We start from the raw sequence: 13317 nt of genomic DNA on the forward strand, positions 1-13317 counted from the left end.
CAGGTGAGGGACTCAATGTCATGCACCACATCACCCATCATGGCTCTTTCTGATCTATTGTGGACTATCTTCTCTTGTTATGGGAGAAAAGGAAGGATGGAGTGAGATGAAAGCTATTGTTACTTGTGTAGGTGGGGGGAATGGTAGTGAATTGTCCTGAATGGATAAGAGATGCAGAAACCAGGCACAGTTAGTAGTTTAGTTGGAATGGGTGAGAGTGTTTTGAGGCAAGATGTTGTAAGCAACAGTGAGGTTGATATAAATAAGTTTTGTTGGGAGGTGGGAGCAGTAGCAGAGATAAGGAGTGTACAGTAGCAAACAGAATATGTTAGCCCTTACTCTGGTGGAGTGAAAAACACTAATGACTTTCCTTCAGCAGATCTGCACATTCCTCCAAATAGTTGACTCTGCGCTGAACCAAGTGGCAACCTCTGAACAAAATGGCAGGGTCTGGCATTGTGGCCTCCTCTATTAGTTTTGGGGAAAAGTGGTGGTCCTCCTCTGCACAACTCCAGCCCATCAGGACAGCCTGTTTAAAAAGAGGTGCCGATTTCTCCTTATCTGTTACATTCAGGACAATTATCACAAACCTGAAGGGCATTTGAGACTGCCAATGCCTGATTGGGTGCGCAACAGCCTTTTTAAAGGTGAGTTGGTTTCAGGGATCCCAGGATATCCTGGTACTTCCAGTGACAGTAAATGGGGGAATCCATCTTGCATCAGAGAAGAGGGGTGCCACATAGATATAATCGGTCATTAATGAGATGTGTTTGGGACAATTATATGAGTAAACTCATGAGGCCTCATGGAGGGAATCTTCCATGAAATTCTATGTAAATGAAACAGCCAAAATGTGGGAGGATTTATTCCCATTATTAAGTGATGGACCAGGCTCGAGGGGATAAATGGCCTACACTGCTCCTATTTCATATATTTATTTCCAAGGGAGCTCCTGCCAGAGATTATCCAGCATCTAGTGTTGTGAGATGGAAAGGAAATAAAGAGAAAATAACCTGAAAATGAAGAGGACAAGAACAGAAATACATAATTACAAATGGCAACTAATGATTTTAGTTTCAGAAAGACAGAAGAACAGAAACGTAAAATCGCAAAAGGAAGAACATGCACTTCAGGCTATTAAGCTACATTGACAATGTTGGAAGCTAAAGGTATTGTCTGAAAAGACAGCAATTATTGACAGTTACAGCAAACAACCCACCAGAGCAGCAAATAGACGAAATTGTGATTTTAATACAAGAGTGTTCTTAGGAATCATTTTAATCCTCCCAGCGTGATATCTGAACTGAATAGACATATTAGTCATGTGCACACAGCACCTATGGTTTTTCAGGTTTTTCCTAATTTCAAGTTTGTGAATTCAAGTCCCACTTGAGAGACCTGAACACGTCTAAGCTGACATTTTAATGCAATACTGAAACAGAGCTCATCACGAGAGATACTAGCTTTTTCGGTGAGGCCATGTATATGTGGGTCCTGTCTGCCTTCTCAAGTAGATATAAAAGTACTCTTCCCTGATACTCTCTGGAAAAGACCAGGGAATTCCCCTGATGTCCTAGTCAGTATTTGTCGCTCAAGCAACACCATTAAAAACACTTTATTGTTTATCTCATTGCTCTTTGAGGGACCTAACTATGCAAGGGACCTAACTATGTTCGTATCTCTGTCTGAAAACTGAGCAGACATGTAGAAGTTATCTAAGACAGGGCTAAGACAAACAAAATGGCACAGGAAGACTTTTAGGTGGGGTAAAGTACCCAGTGTCATCATGCTGCCATGCTATTTTGCTCACAATGGGAGAGTTGTCAGATGAGCCATTCTCTGGTAACTCAATTAAGCCATGCAGGTGGTCAATTGGGGATCACTTTCTGCCTCTGGGAATACTCTTTGTGTTAGCTGGGCCTAATGAAACGAGCAGGCTCTGGGAGGGCAATGTGACATTTATTTTGAACACTCCATGTCCCACAGAGGCATCTGCCCATCAACAGCAATTTGCTTGTGTGCCTCCCTGTAACAATGGTACTACCACCTGTAACTAATGACTCCATCCTTGCCAGCCATCTCACTGACCAAACCAAAGTGAGCTCACTTTCTGCTTTTGACTGCAATACAGTGACTTCTGCCAGCTGTACAAACCCAGCCCAATAGCTACATTCCATGCATCTCATTGGCTTGGAAACACTTTAGGACATCCTGAGGTTCCGATAGATCGTATATAATTGCACATTTTTCTTTCATATTCGAATAATTGATACTGTTGAGTAGGAATTTACTTACTGGAAACAATAGGAATTGTTTAGATGTATAATATGACCTGATGTTTCATTGTTGATCTTCCAGAAATGAAGAAAACTTCATATAAGTTTCATGCACTATACCTTTTTCTCTGATCCAACTATTTGTATCTGTGCTACACTGAATTCTCATATTTAAAAATAAAGTAAAAGTTTTGTAGAAAAGTTGAAAGTCAAGATGCAGCTGCTGGCAGAAAAGAGAACTGATTGAATTAAATGCCTTTTAATGAGGTTGGGATTAATTAGTTTAGGATCATTGAACAACAATGTCCAGTCTGCAATACTGTTCTTGTGCCTAAGATTATTAAATATTCATCTTCTATCTAATAAAGCTTACAGCAATTAAAAATGAGCATTTTGTGCCATCGCTAGGGTACAATAGCTACTCAGTCAGAACTCTCTTTAATTTATCTATATGGGATAATTTGTTTAATTTATTGTTTTGATTTGTCAGCACTATAAACTTCCAAAATAATTGCAACCACTGTTCAAACTCCTTCTCAAGATTGCTTCCATAAATTTTCCATGTTCAAATTTCATAGTATACCTCAGAGTTATAATCTGCAGTATGAGAGTAAAGCTAATAAACTCCTATTCTTTCGATCCTATAATTGAGACCCAGCTTGAAACTAAAGCTACAAAATTGCAACGCGTCATATCACTAAAGACAACAGGAGCCTGGAGAGGTGAAAATGCCAGCTATTCTACTGCCACCATCTTCTGGCATGGCCTACATGGACACCAGGATGTGGTACTGTGGGCATCCCACGTGTGTATCAGAGGATAATAAGACTATAAAAACCATAGGAAATAGGAATGGTAGTAAGCCATTTGGACTCTCCAAATGGATCATGACAGATGTGACAGTCCTTAGATCCACCCTCCTTTGTTTTCTCTGCAACCAATAATGCTTGATCAGTCAGGAAATCAAGTTATCTCAGCCTTAATTAGACACAGGGACTCTGCCCCCGAAGCTCTCCATAGCAAGGAGTTCCAAAAAACTCAAACCCCGAAAGAAGAAATTCCTCCTCATCTGTCTTTACTTAGTGCCGTTTTATCCTGAATCTATATGGTCTGATACTAGACCCTCACATGTACTCAAGTACAGGGGTACATGAAAGCAGTGAAAAGTGTACAAAGTCACCATTTGCAATACCATCTGAGGTACAAAGGTGCCTAGGTACAAAGTCTTAGGTATAAATTAGATAAAGAAATGAATTGGAAAGTTCAGCATGACAGTCTGTCTAAAGTAGAGAAAGGGAGAAAAAGATAAAAGCAGACAAGATTCACACTGGGCTTCAACGCAGGCCTATGCTGGGCTTCACTGCACTTGGCTTCCCCTCATGGCCGGGAGTCCTTTGCTTCACCACTCACATTTAACATGCAACCACTGGCCAGCCTCCTTGCACCATGCCCATTACAATGTCAGCTTGGAACCTCTTGATCATCCTCCATGCCCTGTGCTACATTCACCCAATCGCAATCAAAGCCAGGCATTGATGAACACTTCCCAAAGGTCACAAAGGAGAGGTGTCTCACTCTGAAGCACTGGAAAATAACAGCTTGCTTGCTGCATGTTTTTATTATGCAATTGGAGATGTGAAGGCATGTTGATCTTGCTATAGCAGTGCCTGGGATCACCTGGCATCCCTCCCTCTGACTCTTTGTTCCACTAATAATGTTACTATTCCCTTTGACTAATACTTTTCACTGGATTTTGTGGCATAAAATACACCTCCCCTTTTTGGTGATCAGACAAGATGCAACTGATTCAAACTGTATCTGAGCAAGCAGCCAGCCAGTCAGTCAATAAGGCATGTTGAGCTGTGTGTCAAAGTCATTAAAATGTTCAGGCAGTGTGAAGTTTGTTCCCTGTATCACCTCAACCAACCCTTGGATAATCAGGGATTACAATCTCTCCATCCACTGAAGGACCTATTTGAATTTTCAGTCCATTATGCCTTTTCTTTTTGTTCTCAATATTGTTGCAAACTGAAATATTTTGTTTAGATTCTTCACAAGCAATCGTATTACACTTAGTGCCTCTGTGTAAAATTATCAGCAGTGAATGGCTTCATTGTATGTTCACTGAACTGCACCTCAGAATAGTATGACAAGCATTTGTCACTCTGCCATTCACCAAATGAATGATTACTCATTTCAGTCGTGTTGTTGTAGATAGGACCAATCCTAGGTCCAGTGTTGATCATCAGGAAGATGGAGTGAAACAAAGGGAGGCTCAGGTTTTGTGCATCACTGAGTCTAAGGTTCAGAATGAGGTTCTTATTCCTTCTTTTCTACTGGTTTTCTCCCTTTCCTGTTTTCAAGAAATTGCCATCTAGTGGATTATAGTTTCATTTTGGCTGCAGCCCTCTTGTACCTCATCTGAGAATCGTGTTTCACTTATGTGCCAAGTGCATGCATTTCCAGACAATAGCATTTAACACAGACACACTATTTTCACTCTTCTTTTATATATATTATGTTCCAGAAGACCTTCAATGGATAGCAAACTGGAACATGAACTCTAACTGACCTTTCCCCTGTTCTTGACCAGAAATGCTGAGGCCAATCATTACACTGCTTGCGACAGGCTACTTCAGTCAGATCAGAGAACAAATCTGGCATTTTCCTGATACGTTTCACCCACACAGTAGATTTACTTATTAATTTCTGTTCACAGGAGTGGTAAACCTCTTCAGTTACTACAATATTCAAAATCCTTTTGTGAAATTATATTAATTCCCACAGTGAGCTGTGAGTGAATCTCATAATTCTGTGTTTGACAATGTGGAGACTTCATCATGCAATTTTTGATTCAATTTCAGTTTCATTATGGATTATAATCTTTTCATTGTCAGTTTTATTTGCGGTAAAATCCTTCATTATGAATCCCCACAAAATAAGAAGTTACAAGTAAAACATTACAAACCAACGGATATATAAAATGGAGATACATACTGTGAACAGTTAATCACTTAGGAAATCTTTGAATACTTCAACATAAATAAATATAAATCCATACTGTACTCTGTTAGTCCACTCTCTATTTGAATCTACATTTTCTACACACATATATCAATCACTATCTCTAGTTGTTAAGCCAATAAAGAGGAGAACATTTCTTTCAGCAAAGTCAGACATTCTGTAGATATAGTTGTATATTTCAAATGTGTCAGCTTTGGAGCTTTCATTCATTTTATGTTAGTCAAGCACATTTACGTTTCTGAAGTCTCAGTGAGTGACTATGGAATCAATTTGTTGCAAGTCAATTCATTAGGAAAAATAACCTACTTCTTCAGTGGATAATCAAAATACTGCAAATCTGAAGTAAAAACAAAATGATAGAAATAGTCAAGTTTGACAGCATCTGTGAAGAAAGGAAAATGCAATTAATATTCCTGGCTGACAAATCACTGTCGAGGAAAGTTGTGGAAAGAATGTTCCATTTCAGGGGGAATCTAGAGCTAGGGGCCACTGTTTTAAAAATAAGAGGTCGTCTAAGAGAGAGAAAATGCATTATTTTTCTCTCAGAGGGTCATGAATCCTGTGAAATATTCCTTTCAAAGGCAACAGAAGTACAGTCCTTGAACATTTATAGGCCAGGGACAATTGTTGAAAACAGAGGTTGAAAGGTTATTGGAGATAGATAGGAATGTAGACTAATCAGCTCAACCCTGGACTTACTGAATGGCGGAGGAGCCTCAAAGCATCAAATAGCCTTCCTTTGTTGCTAATTCACATGTTTACATGTATCAGCTGTGAACTAATTGGATAACTGGATAGAATCCAGGATGAATAGCTTGCCTCTGTTCTTCGATGAATCCCAGTCCTTGGTGACTGTTCAATCACTCCAGATTCCATTAATGAGCTATTGTTGAACTGATGCAGCACGTGTTGATGATGCTCCAACAATGCTTTTATGTATTAAGCACCAGTTATTTAACACCTTGATTGTGAAGGATTGGTAATATACATCCAAATACTAGGATGATCCCCTTTAACAGACCAGCGGAGAAATTATACCTCCGTCACCAGTAGGATCTCTACAAAATTGTAGTTCATATAATTGTTTAGACATACTTAAAACTAGATTTTTAAGACAGTTAGACTAAGTGGTTGAATATCTTAAGAAATATAAGTAGGAATATTCCACTTGACCACTAAAGCCCACTCCTCCTGTCAATATAATCATCAATGTGGTCTGATCTCATCTTATCTCCATTTTCTTGCCTGTCTCGAATAACCCTTGACTTTTTTCTAGATCAAAAGCTTGTCTAACTCCACCTTGTATGTTTTCAATGAACCAGCTGTTAGCTGAGAGAGAGAATGTAAAGTACTATGACAGGAGAAATTCCTCTTCATCTGTCATTTAAGTGGAGGACTTTTTATTTTGGAAATGTTTCCCTAGATTCTGGAATGCTTTTAACCCCTGGAGTTAGAAACCGTTCCATCAGGTACCCAATGATCAAAGCCATCCAACTTCCCATGAAGGCTATTTGATGCTTTGAGGCTCCTCCGCCATTCAGTAAGTCCAGAGTTGAGCTGATTAGTCTACATTCCTATCTATCTCCAATAACCTTTCAACCTCTGTTTTCAACAATTGTCCCTGGCCTATAAATGTTCAAGGACTGTACTTCTGTTGCCTTTGAAAGGAATATTTCACAGGATTCATTACTTGGCTGTAAAATGCTTAGGGATACCCTGAGGATGTGATGAGCACTGTAGAGTTACAAGGGTTTCTTTTTTTCTCTTTCTTGAGTGTTAGGAGATTGGGGAATCTCCCTTCACTCTAAACACTTCTAGCTTTCAGGAGACTGTTTTGCACAGTGACAACTCCCAGTTAAAACAGGACAATCAAGGTTCCAGACAGAATGGAACGAATTGTCTGAAACCTGTAGCTAGAATAGAAATGTTCTGTATGTGGAAAGCTGACACATTGTTTTGAGAGATTTTAGTATTGCATGAGGCCTTCAATGAAAGTAATGTGACAGACATCTTTAACTATTATTAATAGGATATCTGAAAAAAAAAAGCAAAATCTTTAGGGGTTACTCATTTTGTCCAGTACTACATGGGATTGTCGAATACAGTGGATATATTCTTGATCATTTAATTACACGACCTCCAACACCTAACCAAAATCAATGCCCAACTCTAATAATTTTCTAATCGATAAACAAAAGCGTTTAAAGCATTTTTTAATGGCCCTCTGATTCTGCACTAGGTGTGCTCAGAGTAGTTAACTAGGAGATTAAACAGTAATTCTTGGTGACTCCAGGATGACCTGGACTGTTTGGTATCCCTAGCTATTGGTACAAATGGCAGCTTCCACATTTCTGTTTGAATATAAACTTCATAATCTAGGACCAAATATTGATGCTGTCTTAGAATGGTATTGCTATTTAAGTAAACTATTATTCAGTCATAAGAATTCTCCACAACTTTCTGGCCAACAAAAACAACTACCTGTACCACATCAGCCAAACCTGAACCTCCAATTAAAATACATCTGTGGGTTAGTTGCCAATTTTGAGGACTTAAAAGTTGCCACCTGTGACTGGTTGAGACTCTCTGGAGCATAACATGCTCTTCTTTTCACAAATATAGTAAATTTTTAATTCAATTTAACTTTATAGGTCCTCATTATATATTCTGTTTACAATGTATGAAAGGAATATTTTTCCATCTCATGCAGAAGGTTTCTTTTAAAAGCTGAATCTTGGTAATGGGCATCTCCAGCAAGGTTAGCATTTATTGCCCATTCTGAATTGTCCTTGAGAAGGTAATATTGTTGAACTGATGCAGCACATGTTAATGATGCTTAAACAATGTTGTGACATTGTGACTGAGTACCAAATATTTAACACCTTGATTGTGAAGGATTAGTAATATATATCCAAATACTGGAATAATCCCCTTAACTGTCCAATAAAGAAGTTATATCTCAGTTACCAGTAGAATTCCTATAAAACTGTAGTTCATATAATCATCTCGACATACTTAAAGCCAGATCTTAAAAAAGACAGTAAGACTACCTGCACTAAAGAGATGCCAAAATACTTTCTCAGTGTTTGGCACGATGAAGATACAATCGGTAACCGCACAATGTCATTAAGCTAGTACCTGGTTTTGCTAATGATACTATCATACCTGTTTTAAAAAATTCTGAAACAACATATGAGGAAGATGGAATGATATTTAATCTGAAATTAATTCAATATTTTAAAAAGCCAGTGTCTTGCAGTATGTCATAATTTACTATTGTAAGATATATTCTTCTGTAAATCATAAACAAGAATAGGCTGCATTCATTTTATTCCTAAATGACAAATAAAACAATGGGTGAGATGTTAAGCAATATTAAAACAAACTCTCCTCAGAAATATAATCTCATTTTCAATTTATTTGTCAGTCAAAAGTTATTGAAGTATAAATAAACGGCATTAAATCTCAACACTTTTATGATCAGGGTTGTTACAGAAATGCTTGAGTACCAATTTCATTGAATTTTGTTTCACATCATTGTCCATCCATGAATTAGATGGAATAAATGCAATAAAGTAATTTGATTTCAATGTTATGAAATCTGTTGTGAGTAAACAATGAAATACTTAGATGCTGGGAGATGATAGTTAACAGGTCCTGATACCTTTTGCTTTCTTTTGGCCATTGCAATAACGATATTCATGATTTTTTTACATTCTATCATTCTTGCAGATTATTATTAGAACTTTTTTTTGAAAAGTGTTTCATTTATTAGGAGATTGCACCAGTTAATGATGATTGACAATAAACCACCAGTCTTTTTTTTAAACTTGATGCTGAAATAGGTATTGAAATGGGATAATTTGTACCCTGAATAGATTATTTCTTATTACATATTACACAAGCTCATATACAGACTTAAATCCATCATGTTTGGTCATTAAAATGTACCCAATTACCTCAGATTACCCAAAGGTAAATGATTACAAAAGTTGGAGCAACATGCAACTATGCAATAGTGACACAAGTGGTGTTTGCCACTAAAAGAACGCTACTGTCAAATTAAAAAGACATTCTGCCTATCAAATGGATGAATAATGTGGTTCACATGTTGCAGTGCTAGTGTGATGTCATTTTTGTAGGCCATACATCCCAAAGATTGCCAGATTGTATCAAACAGCAAATCCCTCCCATTCTTTGCAACAAGCAAGGTTCTGACTATACCCAACCAGCACGTGCTTACTAAACTGTTAAGAGTGTCTAACACTTAAATGTGATTTTGCAATTGGACGTTTACTGATAATCCTGATTGTGCAAAGAATTATGCTGACAACCAATTTATGACTGCCAGTTGGGTTCAATGTGGTGCACCTGCGTGTGCTGGAAGCTATAAGATAGGGTCCTGTTCTTTGCATACAGAAAGGACATATACACACCACACCTGTTCCACCTTCACAAAATACGTCACATCTCTTCATTAGTTCATTTCTCAGAGAATTGTCTCAACAAATCAATGTCAACCTGCCTGGTTAAAAATGAAACAAAGCCTGGCAGTTAACTCTCTATCATCACTAATTGGTGTATTTCATGGCAATGTCAAGCAATCAGCACTCATAAGGTATAAATGTTGGTCTTTCACCTTAAATTGGTGTTTTTGTGATTGGTAGTTGAGTGTAAGGTGAAAAACATTGAAAAAAATGTGTATTTTTTCGACAATACTCAAGTTCCAAACAGTCAAAATACTATATTTTCATTGAATGGATCGGTAAATATATCATCAGGAAGATATCCTTCCTCACACTATAATTGATGTTAGTTTTCCAAACATCTTGGACTTTTCTCACCATAGCTATTGCCTGTGGCCTAGAAATTTTGAGGAATTTTTAACTCAAAGTCAATTTTCCAAGTTATCTACAATTGTGAGCTCAAGGCATGGTGATTGTTAATATTCTAACTCTCCAAATTTGATTCAATAGGTAAACTAGATATCCATACATTCATTCTGCTTTGGAACTATTTGTATCTTCACTATAGTACAAGATAGTTCAAGAAGCAGAATAAATAAGAAAAGTGAAAGTTGTGCAGTCTCCCTTCCTGTTGGAAGAAGATGAAAAGAGATCAACTGGGAGAGGAAGGAAGGAAGGACAGATGAAGAAATTATTATAGAAAATATTGCATATTGGCACGGCTCAATTTAATAATTTATAACTAACATTTAAGAACGTGAGGAACCTTGTTTCGGTTTATTATCTTAATTTGAAAACAATATTTGCTTTCAGACTTACAATTTACATCACATTAGTAATGACAGATGCATTTGCTTCATGGTGCGCAGAACAATATTAGCAGCTTTCCACTGTATACAACTTCTCTGCTTCATTGACTAATATGACTTCATTCCAGTAGAATACATCAATTGCCACTTTGAGTCAGCATTAATTTTTCTTTTTGTTTTGAATAATAAATGAGTCTAACAAAGTGTCAATGTATGATTCACAAAGACTAATAAAGAAGTCAGAAAGAATTTATTAGTTATAACAACTCATGACTGAAATGTATATGTTCCTGAATACTGAAAAAAATTGTTCTTTTTCTCCCATCAGCTGTTTTCAAGATGAAGCCTCGGGCAACCAATCCACAGGCTGTGGTGGCACCTATTGTCACAACTACCATGATGCCAGCTGATACTGGAGATAACTCAACAGAGGCTGGAGGCCTTGGAGAAGGGAAAAATGATGTTTTTGAGAAGCTGAAAGAGAAATTTATGAATGAACTGCAGAAAATTCCATGTGAGTATGTCCTCTGTCAAATTATGAGATGGTATTTTTTCTTTTGTCACACAAATCCTGTTTTACTTGAATCCATTTGCTCTTAGTTTTATTTCAAGCTCCTCCAGGTTAAAAGCCTGCATTTGGTCACAAATACTTAGCCACATCCACTGACACTTCAAAAGCTTTCCAGAATAAAAGTAATTTGAAGAAGAGGAGGAGGGGAAAGAGAGGGCCAGTGATGTATTTTAGCAAAAAAGAAGAAAATTCATATGGAAAATTAGGTTTTGGTTTGTTAAAAGTATTATCACAATAATATTAAGTCCCTAAGTCAGTGTTAGAATGTAGAAATGCCATGTGTTTTAGTAGATTTCATTGATTTCTTAAAGTTAATAGTATTCCATTTAGATTTGAATAATCATTCAGGCCCCATTCTCACAGATGAGTGCTGAGGGATCCAGTACAATACGTGTATATTTCTTTCACACCAGATATATGATCTTATTGCCATCCAACATGCATACAGTACTCCATAGGCATCAGTGAAGTGCCAATTTCCAGCAACTTCTCAAAATTGTTTGATGCCTTACAGCAAAGAACAGGAAACACAGCAGTCAAACTGATGCTTTCAAAGGGACGATTAAAGGCTGCTTTCAGGAGGGACAGTATTTACTAACCTGATGCAAAGGCAGTTAGAGCAGGAATTGTCCCTGAACTATGCCATCAAAACTTGGGCAACAACCAAACACCCAGTCTCACTCTCTTTCCACATTTTTGACTCATTCTGCTCTTGCTCCTCCCCAACACGGCCAGCTCTCGGTTACGCTGGTAGCGTTGTTAATGTCAGCTAATGGCCATCTTCTGCATGACAAGTATGACTGGTCTCTGTAGCATCACTCCTTGATGTTGTGAGGAGGTCAGTTTTAAGAAGTCTTCAAGCTTTTAGCTTTTGGCATGTAATTGGGCTAAATATTGAGTGTACACCACTTGCTCCGCTGGAAGTGTTTAACCACAGTGAGCATTATGGCCTAGTTCACCAATTAAAGACGCTTCCCTTAACTATACCACCAGAAAGCTATACATTCTAACATATAATTGATGCCAGATAACTAATTTTTCAAATCCATTTGCCAGTGCCTCCTTGGGCTTTGATCGCCATAGCTATTGTCAGTGGCCTGCTTCTTCTCACCTGCTGCCTCTGTATCTGCAAGAAATGCTGCTGTAAAAAGAAGAAAAACAAGAAGGAAAAGGGCAAGGGGAAAAAGAATGACATTAATATGAAAGATGTGAAAAACTCTGGTGGAAATCAGGTAATGCAGTGAAGAGAAAGTGTAAGTGAATGTTTAATTGAATCTAAGTTCAACAAACTATGGTGTGTGCAAATTAAAATCATTCTGTAGCAATTGCATGTTACAACTAATTTAGGTGCAGAAATATTTGTCACAACTATTTTATATTTCCTCTCTCTAAGATCACTGTTGTTCAGTCAATAAATTCCTGTTTGATTCCATGCCTGTAATGGCTAATTCTGACAGTTCCTAATTTAGTCCATGATTGATGGAGTTGACCACTTGCAACTTTAAATGATGAAACTGTGCAGCGTAAAAGGCAGCTTTGACATCTGATTGGTTCTCATTTTCAACTGTTCAGAGCAGCACAGAATCGGTCCTAATGAAGCTGAGTTGCAATAGTGGATTTTAAACACATTAGAAAAACAAAAAGGATAAATGAGTTCTAAATTTCCAAAATCGACTACTGTTAAACCTTAAAGCTCTCAAAGAAAACTTTAGAAGGAATGCTTTGATTATGAGCAATCTCTGAGGAGCCAGATTATTATGTGATTCTTCTAAATTCGCATCATATCAAATTGGTTTGTAACATCCGTGCTGCCTTGTGTTTCAAGGGGAAAATCTATTACCTTGATCTTCATCTGTTGAAGTAGGACATTGATTTCATGTCTTATGGGAATTGTCAAAATGCATTGCAGGAACAATAGAAAAATCCAAATAGCCGTGCCAAATGAATGTGTTGCAAAACCTACGCAATTATTCATGGATGTGATTCGCAAACACTTTGGCCCCATCTGTTCTTTGATTGATAAAGATTGCTTTGTTTCAATGAAATTTGTAATATGATTTTCACAAAGAACATATGGCTGTAACTTGTATAATTTTGCTTTCTTTTAAGTATTTAATTACTTCAAGAAAACACCACAGTGATAGGTCCAAACCATGAAATATATTGTTTTA

General features: G+C 37.4%; 1 protein-coding gene across 1 annotated transcript in view; it reads left to right on the forward strand.

Annotated features, from left to right (window-relative positions):
* The first annotated feature begins 10914 nt into the window (after positions 1–10914).
* LOC132828207 (synaptotagmin-B) overlaps positions 10915–13317 on the forward strand; it is a 130135-nt gene continuing 127732 nt past the window's right edge. Inside the window, exons 1-2 of the mRNA XM_060845154.1 lie at positions 10915–11089; positions 12203–12378. Of these exons, the coding sequence (XP_060701137.1) occupies positions 10915–11089; positions 12203–12378 (351 nt within the window). The remainder of the gene's footprint in view (positions 11090–12202; positions 12379–13317) is intronic.

This window comes from Hemiscyllium ocellatum, chromosome 26 (assembly GCF_020745735.1).
Source record: "Hemiscyllium ocellatum isolate sHemOce1 chromosome 26, sHemOce1.pat.X.cur, whole genome shotgun sequence".
NCBI classification, from domain to species: domain Eukaryota; kingdom Metazoa; phylum Chordata; class Chondrichthyes; order Orectolobiformes; family Hemiscylliidae; genus Hemiscyllium; species Hemiscyllium ocellatum.